The sequence below is a fragment of the Protopterus annectens genome, chromosome 1.part2 (assembly GCF_019279795.1).
Source record: "Protopterus annectens isolate FY-2018-M chromosome 1.part2, PAN1.0, whole genome shotgun sequence".
NCBI classification, from domain to species: Eukaryota; Metazoa; Chordata; order Ceratodontiformes; family Protopteridae; genus Protopterus; species Protopterus annectens.
Window position 1 is genome coordinate 565,659,953 of NC_056727.1, and position 20,877 is coordinate 565,680,829.

Below are 20,877 nucleotides of genomic sequence, written 5' to 3' on the forward strand. Positions count from 1 at the left end.
GATATTTTCACCTATTTTGGGGGTGTCAACCAGCTGATCCAAGGCATATGCATTGACGAAATCAAGAAATCTCTGGGCATTTGTGTTTTGGCATGAGTAGTACTTCCAATCCATGGCTGGATAGCTAAAGTCGCCCAGGATCAGGGTAAAGGGTTGAATCTTGATAGATTCAAAGAGGTCCAGATAGGTGGAGTGGGCATCTTGAGTCAAATACTTAGTTCAGAAACTAAGATAGTAGATGGTAGAGAGGAATATCAAAAAACTTAGGGATCCAGTGACAGGGCAAATGGCAACAATGGGTGTCTTATCCTGGAAGGCTTTCAAAAATATTATGAAGTACTGTATCAGGGGGAGGTGTGGAGTAAGGAAGATGATAAGAGGGCAGAGAGTTGGATGAGGAGTGTACGATTGCCAAGTATAACCCCAGAAAAAGGGGAGGGATTATTAATAGAAATCTCGAGAGAAAAAAATCAAAGCGGTTCTAAAGAGCCAAGCTGCAGGGAAATCTCTAGGATTAGATGGTGTTCCATTGGAAGTATAGAGACTGCATGAGGGATTAGTAATACAATCCTAGTGCAGCGCATCTAACACCATGTTGAAGGGAGGGGATCCACCTCCATCTTGGCAGACTGCTGTAGTATCAGTCATACTGAAGGAGAATGAAGATCAATTTGACTCAAATTTATATCTACTCATGTTGATACTAACTCATGTTTATAAAATGTTTATGTATGTTAGAGCAGAGAGATTGGCTTAAATATTACCTAATATTGCTCACTTTGACCAACATGGATTTGTAAAAGTGAGGCAGGCATTTGACAATATTAATAGAATGTTAATGATCCAAAGGTATGCATTAGTGCACTAAAGGATATTGATGTCTATGGGAATAAATGCTGAAAAGGCATTTGATCAGGTCATTTGGGCCCTTTTATGGAAAGTCTTGAGAAATTTGGGGTTTTGTTCTGTAGGTAACAACAAGAGAGAAAAATGTCAAACTATTTAAGATCTTAGCACAGTTTGGGGGGGGGGGGTTGCTGGTTGTAAAATAAAATGCAAGCAATATATTTAACTATACACCCTTGTTCAAGTTGGTGCAAGGTTTTCCATACTTATGGGGTCATAGTCAAGTGAAGTATTTGGGAATCAAGTCTGACCCTGACATTGAAAAAGATGATGAGAAAATGTGGGGAGAAATGCAGAATAAATGTTTGTGTAAGCTGAGAGTATGGAAAATGGTGTATATGGACTTAGACAATAAAATACAGGCAATAAAACTGTTTTACATACCACTGGTGTTGTATGTAGGACAGGCTTATTTTTTAGAACCAAAACAAGCATGTGTGAAGAACAAAAGGAGAAATTAAAATATTTATTTGGGAAGGAAGAGGGCTAGAATGGGTTGGGAAAACTTAATGTTTCTGATTGGACAAACAAGTTTGCTCTGCTGCCTACCAAATTTGGAAAAATATTTTGAGGCTCCAGAGATATTACATTACAAAATTCAGAGCACACTCCACAGTGGAAGTGGATGATGGCACTGCAGGGTATCTGGGAGCTTGATAGATATAGAATAGGGATGTGGCAACTAATCTGAGACAGGCGAGGGAAAGGGAAGTGGAATTCTACACATATGAAAGGCTTAAAGTGATTGTTAAGGAGCAAACATCGCTGTCACAGTGGAATAACATTTTGCCGAAAGGATGCCAGGATGTATTAGTCCATAGAAAGATAAGGAGTAAGGCCTCAATAGAATGAAGAAAGAGGAAATGGAGCCTGGATACTGGGAACAATTAATCTCATGAGGCTGTCTTGTCATGGGAAAATAGAAAAAAAATATTTTCATTATCTCAGAGAGATAGAATATAAACAAAGGGACTAAGAGCCAAAAAGGGAAGAGGGGCTGCAGGAGGATTGGGGATTAAATTTAACAGGCCTAATCATGGAGATTTGTCAGAGAATGCCACTCAACAAAAATTTGTAAACAGGGTCTTTGGGCTCTTATTCAAGAACCTTAAGCCACAGATAGAGAGGATGGTGCAGGCTGTTAGGAATGAACATTACATAGCTAAAAGAGCTGAGATATGTTTGCTGCCAAGAATTACCACAAAAACAAATACATTTTGCATTTTGGACTGTAAATGCCTCCACAATATTTTTATAGCCCTCTTTCTGCTAAGCAAGGTATATGCAGCTTATGAACGAACTTGCTGGATATATACAGAGAGGTGTGAGAGTTGTTGTAAACATATCATTTGGAACTTTAGAGCCTTGATGGGATTCAAAAAATCTTTACTAAAATATGGAATTCAAAAGCTGTAGGGGGAAGATGAAAGGAATACTAAGGCAGCCTTTCTTCTAAACTGGGACTCAAATTTTAAACTAATTGGTAATTTAAAGCCTATAGCAACTTTGCTTATGATAGTGACAAAAAGTAATCATGAGAAGCTGGAAGAAGACGGATAAGTCATCATCTACAGAAGTGTTGGAGCTGATGAGGGAAATAAAGTTTTAAAAAATATATGAAAAAGACAAGGATCAGTAAAAAGAACAAGAAAATGAAATATAGGGAATTAGTTGGGAGCAGTTCTGTAGATGTTTTTGTCTTTTTCTTCCCTGACTCTGCAAATGTCCCATCCTGTGTGGATCTCTGTTTTGATGGGTAGAGGTAGACTCAGAAAAAACAAATTGGTAGAGGTGGACATCGGAGGGACCTTCCTTCGTACATCCATTTAGGCATGCTGTTGATTTATGTTCAAAGCAGTAGTCAGTTGAACAGGGGGATTCACAGGTTGATTGTTGGCCCTATTTTTCTTCTTCACATCAGAAAAGAAAATGTATAAATACAGTTCAGAATTCTGGATCAGAAAGGGTTGTGTTATCGTTATTTTATTCAAGTAACATCAATGATTTGTGTGATATAGTGAGAAAAACTGGCTGATTCCCATGACAGATGAAAGTTTAAAACAGATTGTAGAAGAGAAATCTAGGTTTCATTTCAAAAATAAGAAATCTTTGAAATGCCTGCTGTGCTAAAAGAATCAACAACATTCTATTATTTATTTTCAACCATAATAGTATCCTTCCCTGTATATCCTGCAATTTTTGCAGATTTATTAATACCAGTGAATGCTTTATTCATCTGAGCTCTGGCAAGAGATACACATTTCTCTTTTATGCTGACTGCACCACTAGAAATTTAGTTTACTTAGTTAAGTGCACAATCCATCCTTGCTTCTATGTAGGCAAGACAAATCGCTCGTTGAGGGAATGGATTTTTGAGCACTTTTATGAGATAAGAAAGACCAAAGCTAGAAATGCATTAGCAAAACATGCTAACTAAAATGGAGCGTCACATTCTTTTTCTTTTATGGTTTTGCAGTTGATGTATAATGATTTACAATTAGGTGATTTTAAAAATGAAATAGAAAAGAGTGAACTTAGATGGATAATTATTCTACAAGCAGACAAGGGATACGGATTAAATGGTACTATACCTTTAAAGCCCATTATTAAGTCACATGACCTATTTAAATGAGTTTAATTGATACTTTGTTACTATAAAATGTTCATTTTTGTGTATTTTGTATTCATGGTCTGAAGAAGTGCCTGTAAGGTGTGAAAGCGCTTATCTGCTGAATTAAAGCTATGGAGTTTTTAGCCATGTGTGTGAGTCCGTAATTTTTGGGGATTGTTTTTTTTTATTTTACCTTATTTTATTTTGTTTTGTTAACTAGGGTTGAATAATTGCCTTTTTGAATCATTTACAGGTTCTGTCCAGAAGCATAAAATATAAGGTATAATGTCAAAATATACCATTCAGCAATAATACAATACAGAATGAGGTGCATATAATATAATACAAACATCTTTACAAGTAAAAAGTCAATATATACAGTGTCAGATGATAATAATGCAGAATGTAATAAATCTTTGGCTGAAGAGTGATTTTAACTGAGAACTTAAGTATGGGAAGGAGGTAAACAAATGGTGAGGAAGTAATGAAAGATGAAAGATTGTATACCAAATTAATTTTTGCAGCACTAGAGGGAAGTAAACATATACAAAGATGTAAAAATACAACCATGTTTCATTTAGAAAGATTAAACATAATGCTACTTTGAAAAGATAAAATATTGTAAGAAAAATTAGCATACAACACAGACACTGGGTGTCATTGTACATGCGGCACTACAATGATACAGAAGTTAGTTGCAGCTTGTATTTGAACAATAAGTCATTGATTAGGACAAAATAATAAAAACCTGAGAGAGGCAGCTGTCAGTGTAAAATGCAAAAAGAAAAATCTGTGGTATCCCTCGAAGTCTCAGAAAATCCAGTATGCAAACTATACTGAGTCAAAAAAAAAAAACAAGCAGAATCTTTGCATTGTGGAGTATGTGAAGCTCACTTCTTGATATATGTTACACACCTAGTTCACTAATAAAATTCGAACTTTAAAATATGTACTACAAAATAATAAAATAGTAGGTAGTCTACAGTTAAGTTAAAAATGGAATATCCTTTATTGGAACACACAAACAAGCGATCCAAATTGAGTATAACGAAAATCATTAAAGACATTCGTTAATTTATAAATAATCAGGTTAATTGGAGCAAGGGAGTGGTTACAGAGGGTGGTTCTGTTAAGAGCAATGAAAGCATTAAACTCATTCCTTTAACTAAGCCCCCTTCCCCCTTAACACCATAGTGTAAACCGAGACTGTGCTACCTTAGAACTGAAATTTAAAAGCTAGAGACAGATTAATAAAGTCTGAATTAGTAGATTAGCCTTAATAAACTGTTGTTATATTATATATTTTAATTTGTCTCTAGCTTTTAAGTTTCAGTTCTAAGGTAGCACTGCTTGATGGACAGGAGAGCAAGACATTTGGCTATAATAGCAATGAAGGAGACAAGCCACTGTGGTGCAGCGGTAGCGTTGTTGCCTCACAGCAAGAGGTTCTACCGTTCAATTCTCGGCTGGAGTGCCTTCTGTGTGGAGTCTGCATGTCCTCCCTGCGGTCGAGTGGCTTCGAAAGACATGCGTAGAATGGGTGTGCCTTTGTTGAAGGTTGGGCATCGAGCTGGCACCTCGGCACCCGTAACAAATCTACTGCCAATCATTAGCAGACCAGAGTTCCGCTGTGGTGACCCCTAACCGGGAAAAGACGAAAGAAGAAGAAGCAATGAAGAAGGCACAGATCTGTTTATGGAATGATCTGAAAGTAGGAGCTGGAGCTGTTAGATCATAAAAACCGCAGTGAGAATAGTTAGGAATAAGAGGACATGGTCAGCGAGTGAGCAGTCTGCATTGAGTTATAGAGCAGATGAATATAAGAAGGACAAATCCAAAGGAAATTGTAATATCCTGGGGACAGCCGAGTCCCAAAAGATTTGTTTGTCATATAATTTATAAAACAGTGCCCTTGTTTCAGGGCACATAAGATAAACACATTAAGTGTAAGAATGGGTGTGGCATGAGAATTTGAAAAGTCAATATCTAAACACAGCTGAGTATAGTGGCTTAATTTTGGATATAGCACTTAGGTGATAACGATGTCATGATCAATAATCAGTACAAAATGGTGGACAAGACAAGGAGGAAGGAAATAGTAGTAGTAAGTGTTCAATACAGTGATGGGCATCCAATATTTATATCCAAACAATGATCACGTATGTTTAGGATAAACTTTGTAGTTATTGTACTATTATTGTGGCTACCTTATGTTCAGCATATCTCTCAACTTGCTCAAGAATTCTGGAGAAAGCCAATAATAACAGGGGAGTGGAACATAGGCCAAAAAATCAAGAAAAAACTTATTAAATATTACTTTAATCTCTTAAAAGTTAATAGAACAACAGGTTTTGCATCAAGATGCATTTTCTGAATAATAAGAACTCTAATGTCTAGCATTATTGACTGATTATAATCCTTAGTGATTTACCAGTAAATCAAAAAAATATGAGGGATGGGGCAAAGTTATGAGGAAAGTCAGAAGAGTTGACAGGTGTGCACAATAATATTCACTTTCTCCCTCTCATCTGAGTCTTGCTGCCAAGATAGGATGCCAGTGATCCTTTAGGTTCTATCGTCTGAGCAGAAATCATCTATCTGGTGATAAACAGTAGGGCTTCCATCCTGAGTAATAAATGATAAATATTTGCCAAGCTGTCACATTTATTATTATGGCAAATTCTGTATACTGTCTCTGTCATGAAATAGATACAGAAAAGAAAACATGAGAGTCTCCCGTGACTATTTTACAAAAACAGTAAGTCTCCATAGCATCAGTGACACCAAACTCATTATATGCACATTTGTATTAGTTCAAAGGACATAAACAAAGCTGAAAGGATCTAAATATTTCACCTAGATTCTTACCTGTGTGTAGAAATCTGGATATCGATGTGGAATTTGTGGCTACATCAAAACCAACTGCCTGTAGTTAGAAGGCTCTTGAAGGTACAGTTTTATCATCCCAGAGAAAAAAAAGCAAATCCTTAACCCTTTAAATTGATTGAGAAAGTTGTTTTCCAAGGATACAAAGGCATTGTAACCCGTTTACTAAATGGAGGTGAACTACAGAGCTAATCTTGTCAGTTACATGCATCATAACTCAAAAACTGTAGCTCAATATACTCCAATTCTGTAGTTAAACAACTACTGTGTGCATGTTTTGTATGAAAAAAGTAAAACTCCAAACCTGTGAGCCATAATATTTTAAAGTGTCATCAGGGCTCTTCTACGAAAACTGTGTCCCATTGAAAAAGATCTATCAATAAAACTGGGATAGTTGTACTTAGTGGATTTTTTCCAAACACAAATTACTTATCAGTAGTTAAAACTACAGTATCAAATGCCTTTTATGGTCCTGTGCCCCTCATGTGCACTAGCTATTGCTTTTGTGTTTGTATAATCCTGTACTTGTTCTGTTACTCTCTATCAGTAGGAAGTTCGCATATGTTTACATAAACTAAAATAAACTAAAATAAATTAATTTATGACCCTTCATCTTGAAGGACATGGTGATCACGGTACATAAAAAATGAAGTTTGCATATGATCATATTTGCTTAGTCACTCAAAATTACCAGTGAAGGCACCTTAAAGCACTTACAACCCAAGCACATCCAGGAACCCATAATTTTAGACTTTAAATTCATCATCTCTAACAAATAATTTGTAAAACAGTTTACTTTGTTTAATTATTTGGCTAAAATAGCATCACTGGCCTCTAGCTGTATATGTCCATTTCCAGTGACAATGTCTGTGGCTAGCCAGAATTGATCACACTGCCAGATAGGTTGGGAATGGGAAGTAATTCTGTCCACTCCAGGCAGGCAAAAGGAAACATTTAAACAAAAACTGCCAAGATGCTAATCACTGTCTGAATGCTCAGTATATTATGATGATCTGTTTCACCGCCTGTCTTAAAAAAAATGCTCAGCCCAAAAGTGCCTGCCTAGGACATCCTGAGGTAGTTTCACTTTAAAGTAATATAGTGAAGTTCATGTTATAATCCTTTTGTTTCACCTAAATAAAAGCAACCAACAAATTACCAGTTGTTACTTGTACCATTAGCTTAGATGTAGAAAATATATCTTTTTGCAAGGTCAGTAGGCAAGTTAATACACTAAGATTGTACAACACAGATAAACGTATTTAAACAGAGTTATAATACTTTGAAATCTTTCACCCATTCTAAAGTGATATAAAAATCTTAGAACATAAATTATCAACAGTTATAGTCGACATTATGACTGCAAGAAAATGATTAGATTGGCTCCTTTCTATGGCTATTGCTAAATGATGCTTGTTGAGCTATGGCTGTTTGCATTACCAGTCATGTCTCAGCTTGTAGTATAAGAACTTATTCCTACAGCATATGTTATCTGCTTTGATTTTTTTGTCATGTGTTTCACATTAGAGTTCACACTTCAGTCTCTGGAAAAAGGCTGATCTGCAGGCTTTCTTATTTGATAAAGGACTGCCTAAATGCATATGTTTGTTCCTCACGGGCTGTTCATTCTTGTGTACTGCTTTGTAGGCATGCTATCACGGAAGGAGTACAAAGCAACACCTGCACCAGCAACAGAACATCCTTCCACTGAAGCTGCAGAGATCACAACCACAGTGCCAGAGCCTACCACAGTATCAACAGCTATGACAATGACTATGACTACCACAACTCAGAAACTAGCAACTACACAACTCCCACTGATTACCAGCAGTTCAACAATCAGTACCACAACAACAACCACTGCAAAACCTCGACCTCCGGTGCATAAGGCAAGAGATGCAGGTTAGTGCAATGAATAAGAAACCAATGATTTTTTTTTCCAATTAGTAGATCTAATAAACTGATAACATATTGGTTGTAGTGAAGGCTTAGGCTGCAAGTAACGACTGCCAGTGACCCAAACTCAGAGAAATGAAGGAGAGTATTTCTTATTACATAGTGATGCTGATCTACTGACACCTAAGGGACACTGAGCAATGAATGACCTTGTTGCAGCTGAATTAATGCATGGCATGCTGAGCTGCGGTATTGTATTCATTCCCTTCACAAAAGGCCCTGCTGCAGCCTTGTGTACCCAGCTCCCTGATACAGAAGTCTAGAACCAAAATGAAATACACCAGTGCCACAAGCTACACGAATCAACTCTCATGAACTCCACAATGTTGTCAAACAAAGAACATTGAGATTAAACACTTTTGGCCGAAAAATCAGGACTTCATCAGAACTCATTTTACAAGATATCAGACCCATTCAGTGGTCAAATGACTATAACATTATCTAGGTTTAAAGTGCACTTGCCCTCTAAGATAAAAATAAATAAAAGTCCAATTGTTTATACTACAAATAAAACGCTTCCTAAGTTAATTATAAAACTGATGTTCTGCTAGAAAAAAATGTTTTTGTTGTCAGATAATTAGGTAACAACCCTTCATTCTAAAGAAATAAACAATTAAAAACAGGTAAAGATTTATAAAAACACACATAATGCAGTAGAATTCCCGCATTTGTTGAAGTTCATAATTTTGCAGATTGTAATTTTAACACACTATTAATAGTTATGGTGCCATTTAACCCAGGATATTTGGTTTGCATTTAGCTGCAGCTGCCAAATCAATTGTCTACACTCTAATTCCTTTTCCTGAGTGCCTCCCTTGGGTTGGGTAGAAAAGTGCACAGGAACAATAAACAAAAGCTTGGAGTACTTTTTACACTGCAGTGTACCTAAAAGGTGCATTATTGTCATTTTTATTTACTATATCATAACTGTGTTATAGTGTACCCTCATAAAAAATAGTGACAATAATCACAGAAACATAGACACTCCTTTTGTGTCACGTGCAGGGACGGCTCGTGTTATAGGACTGCAGCCCCCCCACCTGTACAATAAACGTTTTGAAAAATAAAATTAAAAAAAAAAATCACAGACTCTACGCATGCGTGCATGGTTCCTGAGAACTCCATGTACGCATGTGTGCTCATCAGACTGCTCTGTTAGGCAGTCTGGATAGGAAAGGCAGGAAACTCCGCCCTTCCAGCCCAGAGGTCTGTGCGGTGATGACCGCACAGACCAAAAGGTCACCAGACTTTTGTGGAGGGAGACCCATGCGCAGGCCAGAGGATTCATGGATCGGCGGCCATTTTGTGGAGGACAGGTAGTGGATTCACATTTTATGGAGGTGTGTGTGTGTGTGTGTGTGTGTGTGTGTGTGTGTGTGTGTGTGTGTGTGTGTGTGTGTGTGTGTGTGTGTGTGTGTGTTTTTGTGTGTGTGTGTGTAATGCCCCAGGTGCTACATGGTGGTGGGTAGAGAATAAGGCTTGAACCCTGTACCTTGAGCCCAGGTGGCAGGAGCCTGAATTCCCTACCCACCACCATTTGTAAAAACATTGCAGATTTTTCCCTCATACTTGTTCTATTCCTCATAAAATCTGTGGTTTCTGTATTTGTGTCCTTGCAAAGCTGGTAGTGCATTGGTGCAGTGGTAGCATTGTTAAAAATGACATGCATTTGAATATCAGACTTCATATTCTTCAGAAAGTGCATGATAACGCAAAAGCTTTTATTCTAGCAATTTTCTAAGTGTATAAGATGGATATTTGAAATTTGTCCCTATTTTTGGGATTGTATTCCCCCATTATTGGCTTCATCCAGATTTTTTGTGCTAAGGTTGAGAGCTATGGTAAGAACTGAATTCACTGAATATGTTTGGGGGCTATATTCCCCCATTACAGGTTTTGTCCGGGTGTTTTTTGCTAAGAGATTGAAAGCTATGGTGAGAACTGAATTCACTGAATGTTTGGGGGCTGTATTCACCCATTATTGGCTTTGTTCAGGTGTTTTGTGCTAAGAGGTTGACAGCTGTGCTATGGTGAGAACTGAATTCACTGAATGTTCGGGGGCTGTATTCACCCATTATTGGCTTTGTTCAGGTGTTTTGTGCTAAGAGGTTGACAGCTGTGCTATGGTGAGAACTGAATTCACTAAATGGTAGCCATTTAAGTTTCCGTCTTCCTCTTTCACAAAACAGCTGATTTGGCATAGTGGTATGTTGCTCTGACTGTTTTGCACAGGGTCCTGGGTTTAAGGCTTGGCAGTGAAATGTATGGTGGTAACACAGCATTTTATTCTAGCAACTTTCCAACATTATACAAGCAATGTTTAAAATGCGTCCCTGTTTTTTGGGCTTTTGTCCCCCCCACAATAAACTTTGGCTTTTTCCAGATTTCTTTGTGCTGCAAAGTTCAGAGATACAGCTGAGTGAGTAGATTTTACAAGAAGCTGAGAGCTGCAGGGGAGCAAAAGTTTAGTGTTACTTATGCTGAGTCTGCTTGCCTTGTTAATAGTACAACAGGTAGTATACTTGCTTTTGATGCAGAAGGCTGTGGGTTCTACTTTGCAAAGGGGGTGGATGCTGCACTCCTTTTTGTTGAAGATGCCTAGTAACTATGAACCTGTTATTGTTTGCCATCCATTCCTTATTGCAATATTGCTAGCTTATCATTTTTTAGTGTAAGATGGGCAATTTATTCCTCAAGGGTAACAGGCACTTTATTTGTAGATGAAACAATGAAATACAAAGTTGTTTGCTAGCAGCAGCCTCTTTATTAGTTACAGATCTCTTTAATGTGGAATTATTTAGATGACTTTTACTTCAGAGATTGTGCATATGTACTGATACTGGTGGACTGTAGAAGTTTGAGTAGACTTTTATGATGGAAATGTTCTGAATTGGGCAGTTTTGTCATTACTGGTGCATGCGTTTTGTTTCATTGTTTACTGTAAAAAATTCAAAACAAATTTAAAACACCCTCTAAAACTGTACTGTATTGTACAAGAAATATACTTTAATACAATCAGGAAGGTGTATGAAAGAGCATGTGTATGTTTCGTGTGCAAGGGACCTGTGATTTGAAAACAGTCCAAACCCAAAGTTAATCTGCCACTGGCAAAATGTATTTTCTTTGAATGTGCGTTTCAATGCTGTTTCAGTGAATGTCAGTTTTCAAGGGCAGAGAAGTTTTAATGCTAAGTCTGTTTTCATTGTGAGACTGCATTGCTTTGTTTAGCAGATATGACATCTATTATTGTTTGCACTGTAAAATGCAAAATAAAACTTTCAAATGATGTCCAAATCATCGCAGAAGTAAAGCAGTATGCACATTAGTGTTTATGGTAAATGGGGTGAAATAGCCAAGTAATGGTTCATTGGAATGGCTGTAGGGGGGGAAGCTCCATTCGACCATGATTTTGTGAGGGGGGGAAGGGCAGCAAACTCAGACAGCCCCGGCTGAACTATACCTCTCAACTGTCCAGATTTTTGCAGAATGAAGAGATTTTTGCTTCTTATTTTTGGTTTGTTCCTCATAAAATTTGTGGTTTTCTGTCAAATCATTTAGGAATGAAGTCACTAAATAATGACAGACACTGAGTTTCAGACTTCATAACCTTCAGAAAAATGCATGCTAAAGCAAGACCTGTTATTCTATCAACTGTCTCAGTTTATACAAGAGCAATTTTTAGAGCTGTTTATAAGTTCCCCCAATATATTTGGCCTTGTCCAGATTTCCTGCATTAACAGGTTGAGAGGTACGTGCAAATAAATTGCTTTATAGAATTAGGTATATCCAAACCTCTCAATTGTACCCAATTTTGGCTCAAAATGTTGCTCTTCCCCTAGTAATCTCTCCCCAAAATGGCAATTTTGGAAGAAAACATGGAGGGTTTACAATTAATAAATAACTGTAATAATCAGTTATAGATTGCTTTTATTTCAGAAATTCATGTAGATTCTTTTATTTTGTCAGCTGCTCAAGTTAGCAGTACTAATATTAAAAAGTGTCCCTTCTTTGCAGGTTCCCAGCTGTATTGTGTGGCTATTTTATATTTTTGAATCACATTTTTGGTACATTTTTCATAAAATTGTGTTTTTTGGCAAATTAGTGGCAAATCATTAAAGACTGAAGTTAGAAAATAATGACAGACATTTCAGTTTCAGATTTCATACCCTTCAGAAAATTCATACAAATGCAAGACCTACTATTCTATTATCTTTCTAAGTTTATAAGAGCAATATTTAAAAATTGTCCTTATTTTTGGGCCTTTTTCCCACTTCTATGTATGGCTTTGTCCAGATTTCTTGCTCTGAGGTTGAGAGGTATGACAAATGTGTCAGTCCATCGCAGTCAGCCAGAGACATTTCAAATTGTGACATACTTGTTGCACCCCACTCCCCTATGTAGTGACTCTGGATGTGTCCAAGCAAGGCAAGGAACAGTTATGCAGTGTAAATGTGCAGACTATCCCTCCATCCAAGGTAGACACAAGTACTACAATGGCTTTTCATCTGTCCTTGATTTTGCAGAATGTTCTGGTTTCTGTCATATTGTTATACTGTTGATTTATGCTTATTATTCAGAAAGTGCCTGTTGCTCTGTGTTTAAGTAGCAATGCTTTAACGACCATCTGGTAAGCTTGTCTGAGATTGTAAGATGCAAGTAAGTTTTAATAAGCATACTATTAACGAATTGCCAACATTGAAAGCCTTTCTGTTGTTGCCATGCAGAGAATACTTACATAACTAGATAACATATAAGCCTTGGGTATTGAAACGCATATGAGAGTATTTGTAATAAAGGACAGGATTACATTATTTTAAGAGCTCATTACAGGCTTTACCTGCAAACTAAACAGAATGCCAATCTATCATGTTTGGTCCATATCCTGTGTAGTAATCCTTTAAGCAATGTATGTTGAGCTTGTTTCCTGTTTGCGTTTCATTTTTTACTTTGATCATGTTTTCCCCATGAAACAAGTAGAAAGTTGTTGTCAGGCAGCAGGTCTTTTTTGGATAAGAAACATTTTTACAAGTGGGGGTATCACAGAGATTGCTACTTTCAGCATGTTACTTGGTACTTTAATAAAGCTGAATATAAATTATAATTAGAACCGCAGTGCAAGGAGAAGTGGTTTGAGTTGAGTGCTGCTTGTTTTTTTTATAATTGATTTTAACTGGCATTCCAGTAATGTATTTAAAAAGTAATTTATTTGTTCATGCCTCACAACCTTTTTGTTTCCATCTAGATATTAAGTAAGCTGCCATGCAGCCAATGGATTGAAATATTTTTTTTCTTCTACACTTTCCTTTTTTCTTGCTTGGACTCTCATAATGATAGTTTGGCACCCAGGGAAGCGTATTTAATTAAAGTTACAGTTTTTGTGGTTTTGATCATAGCTCCTCCCCTTTCTAGTTAGACACACCCATTCCCATTGAGCCCACTCATTCAGCTGTCTCCTGCAGCCCCCCCTTTGATTTGAAGTCACCAGCCGCCACTGGTCACGTGTATATTTTCCATTGCATATTAATTCATTTTTCAATGGGTTAAGCTTCAATTTTGGACCTGTATAGATGAACGTACACTACCTCCAATGGCTACATTTCACTAGTCCTTTTCTATTGCTTGTACTACCACTTTCTTTTTGTACCTGTAATTCAATGTTTTCCTTTATATTTATATTTACATGCTCTTATATGTGAAATCAGGCCCTTCACCCAATGCACATAGGGCTTCACCAAAGTAACTAACATTTTTTCACATCTATTTCGTGATATATTCTATAGTACTGTTATCTGACACATATTTGAATATCATTGGACTCCTAAGTTACCACTGTTAACAGTTTTATTTTGTAGTTAACAGAACTGTTAATAACTGGTAGCTCTTCCCCAGAATTGATTTACATTTGGTACCCTCTGCATTCCACAATATCATCCATTAGTGTTGACAGAAGTTGGTAGGGATACTCTCTCTTTAAAACCTATCAACATTTCTATCTCATTTTTAATGGAGTATCAACTGAAAATATCCTTGTAAGCCTCATTATCTGGTCTTTAACCAAATCTTTCTTCTCCAAGAAAGGACGTTAACTTTGAAAACATATCTATGAATTAAAGAAGATGAGCTTCCTGTAAATGGTTGAAACAAACATACTTGTTTCTGTGTTATTGCTGATAGTTATATCTAGGTAGTTTTTGTACTTGGGACATATTGTAAGTGAATTTCGAAAAAGAAACAAACTTTACAACAAACACAAAAAGTTGCTGTCTAAGAAAACTAATGGAGGCCCCAGGAATGGAAAAGCACCCTCCTCAGCTTCAACAGAGAAATAAGACAACATGTAAAATCCTCTAAGGGTAACTTTGAGTAAAACTGAGCAATCACAGCCAAGGATAACTATAAGGCCTTTTATAGCTATGTACACAGCCTAAAAGGTAGGACCCAAGCATGTACTGAACTAGTGGCTAACAGTATCACATACACTGGCCCCCCCAGAGATAGCAAACCTCCTGGTGGACAGATTTGGTGAAAATTTCTCTCCTTTGTCCCCTCCAAACTTATCACAAACATCTGCAGATGACTACAAACTGGGTGCAATTATTGAATCCCCAAATTATATCAATATACTTCAGGAGGGTCTTATACAGACCAACGACTGGTGTCTTATTCACAGTCTCAAACTAAATGCAAAGAAATGCATCATCATTCCCTTGGGTAAAAACAATGTCCCTTCACACCATTAAATTAACAACAATGCCCTGAGTACCTATAAAGTGGTAAGGGATGTGGGATCACAAGTAGACTGTGACCTTAACTTTGACCACCATGTATCTACTGTAGTAAGGATGGCTTTCAACATAGCACACCTAATTAGCAAAGGCATCGCCTCTAGAGCAAAGGAGGTTATAACCCCTCTATACTCCTCACTTTTTAGGCCCATAATTGAGTATAGCATCCCTTTTGGCATTACTGTGCAAAGCACCTGCGGCAAATGGAGAGACCTCAGAGGTTTCTAACAAAGAAGATCAAGGGACTCCAGCAGGTTCCTTACACAAACTGACTAAAGTCCCAGTCACTTTACTCTGTATCATATAGACTTCTTACAGAGCAATCTCTGACTCAAACCTAATGAATTTGCTGCATATCCGTAAATCAAATGGGACTAGAGCCACCCATTCCAGGGACCTAAATATGGCTTGTGAGTTCAGTAAGACATGCTGGAGGAACAAATTTGTCTCCCACCAACTACCATGTCTTCAGAATAGACTGGCAATTCATGTGACGCAGAGCACCTCTATGACACTGTTCAAAAGATTAGGGCACCGTAAATTCTTACCAGGGATAGTACCCACAACCCTCTTGGACAAGGGCAGTCATTACTAAATACAATCCTGGGTATTGATTAGAGTATCATTGTTATTATAGGCTTGAAATGACCTCTGGATCGATAGCCTAGTAACCTCCTATGATCCTATGATCCTAAGTAGTCCCATCTTTGTATTGAATTAAGTCCCTTAAGTATCCCCTCACAGCTATTCCAAAAAGTTAAAATGTCATCCAAAAATGTTAGATGTATATAAAAATATATGGAAAAGGGGAAGTTGAAAACATATTGCTGTTCTGAGTGCCATGAAATTAGATTGGCATACAGAGGTGCATGTGCCACCCCCATAGCCAATCCACTCTTTTGTTTAAAAAAAAGTCTCCTTCAAAGTACATAAAATTATTGTTCAAGACAGTTTCAATAAGTGTCATAAAATATTAATATCTCATGGAACCATTTCAATCCTTTATACATGTGGGATGACAGAAACCACCGCATCTAAGGTGACAAAGATCCCTTCAGTTAAAAAAAAATGTTTTTTGATTTAAATTGCCTAAAAGTCCCAAGAGTTTTTCACAATATAAGGATGATTATCATAGAATACCTTAAGTCTTCAGTCAAGGTGAACTGCCAGAGGGTGTGTTTTAGATCCCACTGCAGACACTATGGAGTGAAAAGGGGTGGTAATTTATATATTCATGCACTTAGGTATACCAAAATTTGGAAGCATCACAGGTTTAACTACTACTAAGTATTTATAAATGTCTGAGATAACAGTGTGTTGCAGCAAAATATAAGTTAATAAATGATCAGTTTTGTGACAGACAATATTAATCTGATTCCTAGATGCCCTACAACACTGGTTACTGTTATTCAGCAGCTGAACCGTTTTACGTAAGTAGTATCTGCTGCTCATTGTTACCGAGCCCCCAGTGTTATTGTGCTTCATGATATTACTGAAGGACTTGGTGAAGGCATGTTTGCAACAACTGCATCCTAATCCTATGAAGGTGCAGAAATTCATTTACAAAGATTAGGGTTCAGCAACTGTTTCCCCCTTACCAACCCCAGTGCTTTATGTTCTCCCTCAGTTAAACAGCTGAGTTCTCAAAGTTCTTTATTTAATCTCCCCTCTTAGTTTGTGTGTCTTACTTATTTCTGTCTATCTGAATTAATCCTAACCACATTCTTGTTGAATGGAAAGTAAGTTATTTTTGTTAACTCCCCTCCTATATTCCATTTCCAAGTGTAAAGAGGAGGCTGTACAGCTTATGTATCCAGAAGAGAAGATGGAAGGACAGTGCAGCAAAGTCACCTGTCTTGGGGTCCAGAGTCTACTAATCAGGAGGAGGACAGGCTAGAAATGGTGTGGGAATTGTGGTGAAGGACAGGTTTCAGAAGGCAGTGAGGAATGTTTTCAGAATTAGTGACAGACTCATGGCAATGTCAGACTCCAGTATAATGATAGGGCAGGATTCATAATCTCAGCCTGTGCCTCACAGCAGGGTTGTGACAGTAAGGAAAAGAGTGACTTTAGACAGCAGTTGCAGGACCTACTAGATAAAGCAGGACAACATGAAGTGATGTTGATAATGAGTGATCTAAATGCACATATCAGGATAGAAAGAGCAGTATATGAGGACTGTCCGGGACCACATGGGTGGGGCAACAGGAATAAAGAATGATAGGCCATTCTAGACTATATAGATAGTAGCCAACACATGGTTCAGAAAGAGAGACACTCACAAGATCACATACAAGAGTGGCCAACATGCAACTCAGGTAGACTTTTCAAGTAGGGAAAGGGCACTGGAGCAAATCAGTGATTGCAAAGCCATCAGAAGTGAAGCAGTCAGCCCAAAGCATAAACCACTGTTTGCCACAATCAGCTACAAGCAGTGGTCAGAGAAGGCTCTAAGGTCAGCATAGACCAGGCTGAAAACCTGGATGTTGACTGAAGAGAAAGCGCAACAGTTCAAGGAATTACTCAGGGCTCTAGCACCTCATAAAAAAGGAAATAGGTGGAGCTGAAGAAGAATGGTAGTGCATCAAAACAGCATGTGTGAGGACTACAGAACAGATATGTGACTCAGCCAGGTATGGAAATATGCGAATAGCGTGCTCTGCTAATGCGTCCATCTCAAGTGTCATAACATAGTTAGGTAGGGGTTTGAATCCTGCGAATGGCAAGTGTGTGTGTTTGTCTGAGGGGGGTTAGTGTGTGTGAGGGTAATGTCCCTTTAAAAGGGTTGGGAGGGTGGCCTAATGGTTAAGGTGTTTGCCTTGCAAGCACAAGGTGCAGGGTTTGAGTCTCACAAGGGATAATTGGCTAGGCTTAAAATGTCTCACAAGGGCAGTTAGCTTAGTACTAATCTATGACTCTATGACTCTATAAAGAAAGCTGGTGGTGAAATGCAGAAGTCCAGGAAGTCATCAGGAGAGAGGATGTGTACAGGAAAAAGTGGGAGATAGAAAATACAGACCAGGTTAGGAAGGAATACTGGATGGCTAACAAAAGAAGCTAAGAAATGAGTTGCAATAGCAAAGAAAAAGGCATCAGAGACACTCTACCAGCTTCTGAAAAGTGACTCAGTAGGTGGCACAAAGAAACTATATCAGGTTGCAAGGCAAAGACAGAAAGATAAAGAAGATAATCAGACACCCTATATAAGAGATGCCAGCAGTAACCTGCTCACCAGTCAACAGGACATTAAAGGCAGGTGGAAGGAATACTTCCAGCAGCTTCAGAAGCTGTACCATGAGAGAAGAGGAGGAGCCCACCATAGAAGAAGTAAGAAGAGCACTAAGAAAAACAAAGTCACGGAAAGCAGCAGGCTCAGATGAAGTCACAGCAGATATGATAAAGATGTTGGGTGAGATAGGGGAGAAATGGTTCCTGAGGGTACTCATAGCAGTGTGGACAGACAGGTGTATCCCAGATGACTGGAGTGTAAGCATACTAATGCCAGTGTTCAAGAACAAAGGGGACGTTTGTAACTGTGGGTAGTACAGAGATATCAAATTCCTGTCACATTGCTTGATGATTGCGTGCTGGAGAGGGTGATTGATAAATGAATACACAGAGTAGTTGAAAGTAAGATGGGAGATGAGCAGTTCAAATTTAGATCAAGATGCGGCAAAACTGATCCAATGTTTGCAGTGGGACAGATAGATGAGGAAAAGGTAGAGCTGAGGAAAGAGTCCAGCTGGGCATTCCTAGACTTGAAGAAAGCATATAACAAAGTCCCAAGAAAGCTGATTTGGGCAATCCTGTAGTGGATCAAGGTCCTAGAAACATTGGTAGAATTAGTGCAATCTATGTAAGAGGACACAATGACGTACAGACTGTGTTCAGTCTCACAGAGTGATCCTAAGTGGGAATGGGTGTGTATCAGGGTTCAGCTCTGTGCCCACTGCTATTCATACTGTTTTTGGACTACATTATCAAACAGGTCAGAGAGGACATGTCAGCAAAGTTGCTGTATGCAGATGATGTGGCATTACAGGCAGACTCTGAACAGGAACTTCAAGAAAGGACAGGGGAATAGAATGTAAAATTGGAAGCACATGGGATGAAACTGAGTACAGATAAGACAGTTGTATTGGCAGCAAATGGGAAATCGAAAGAAGCTGAGAATTGAGATAGAAGGGAAACAGTGGAATAGGTTAACAGTTTAAAGTATCTGGGATGTGAGAGTCATTTCTGATAGCAAGCTGGCACTGAATGGCCAAGTGTAAGCCACTGTCAGTACTTGTTTTCACCTAAACAATATCTCTCCGATCTAGAACATTATTCTACCTTTGGACATAGCTATAGTGATCCATGCATAAGTACTCTCTATCCCATATACAGAACATTATTTCTAGTGTGATCCTTTTTCTAATACAATATATCCAGATCCAGAACATTATTTCTAGTATGATCCTTCACTATTACAGATCCAGAACATAATTCCACCTTTGTACCTAGCTAAAGTGATCTATGCACAAGTACTATGTAACCCATAGCCACATAAATCTCAACTTCTTAGCACAAGAAATCTGGACAAAGCCTAAAATAATGGGGGAACAAAGGCCCAAAAATAGGGACAGATTTTAAATGTTGCTCTTAGAAACTTAGAAAGTTATTAGAGTAATACATTTTGCATTGGCATGCATTTTCTGAAGGATATGATGTCTGAAACTCAAATGTCTGTCATTATGTAGTTACTTCAATCCTCAAAGATGTTCCAGAAAACCACAGATTTTATGAAGAATGTAACAAAAACATGAAGCAAAAATTTGGACACTCTGCAAAAATCTGGAACATCGAGAACTATAGTATGTAGAGTATATCCAGAACATTATTTCTAGTGTGATCCATTCACTAGCACTCTTTGTCACAGATCCAGAACATTATTCCACCTTCAACCCTAGTTATTGTAATCTGTGTACTAATGCACTCTATCCCAGATCCAGAACAGTAGTCCACCTCCAGATCCAGCTTGTGTGATCCATTTACTAATGCACTCTATCCCATATTCAGAACATTATTCAACCATTAAATCTAGGTAGAGTGATCCAAGATCTATTTCTTTCTATCCCAGATCCAGTGCAGTATTCCACGACATTAGTAGCAGTATAGCTACATTAATCCATGCTCTAGCACTTACCAGACTGGACTATTGTAGTGACATTTACCTTGGACATTTGTATAGGGGTATGGCTGCAGATGGTGCTAAATTCCACAGTGAGATTATTGACTAAGAATGAACATCCAGGTCAAATTAATCTATTCTGTAGTATCTACACTAGCTCTTAGAGACTGTCAGGTCCATGTTTAAGATATCCTGCATACTGGGCCCTACACAATATGTTTTTTGGGTCACCAGGTGTGAAGATTCTGTTTACTCTGGCTATCCTGAGAACCTTTCCAAAAAAACTAAGATAAGAGCATTAATTTCTTACCTTTCCACAGTCGTCTGAAATCAACTACTTTTCTTGATATGAGGTTGTAGCACTCAGGCCTCCTTCAGGAGATCCCCAGGTTTCACCTGTTTAAAGCACTCTTTTTAAACCCAATGAAGAGGGCTATTTTCACTTTTAGTACTTTCTTAATATTGTATTTTATTACTTAATCTGTATATTTTAGGAACTGACTTTTTAGTCCTCATGTATTTATTTTTTCCTGTGCAGTTCTTATATAATTAGCATTTTG

General features: G+C 37.9%; 1 protein-coding gene across 3 annotated transcripts in view; it reads left to right on the forward strand.

Moving 5' to 3' along the window:
- VIT (vitrin) overlaps window positions 1-20,877 on the forward strand; it is a 1,072,224-nt gene that overhangs the window by 551,683 nt on the left and 499,664 nt on the right. For all 3 annotated transcript variants that reach the window (XM_044057778.1, XM_044057780.1, XM_044057779.1), the window contains one exon: window positions 8,051-8,305. In XM_044057778.1, the coding sequence (XP_043913713.1) occupies window positions 8,051-8,305 (255 nt within the window). The remainder of the gene's footprint in view (window positions 1-8,050; window positions 8,306-20,877) is intronic.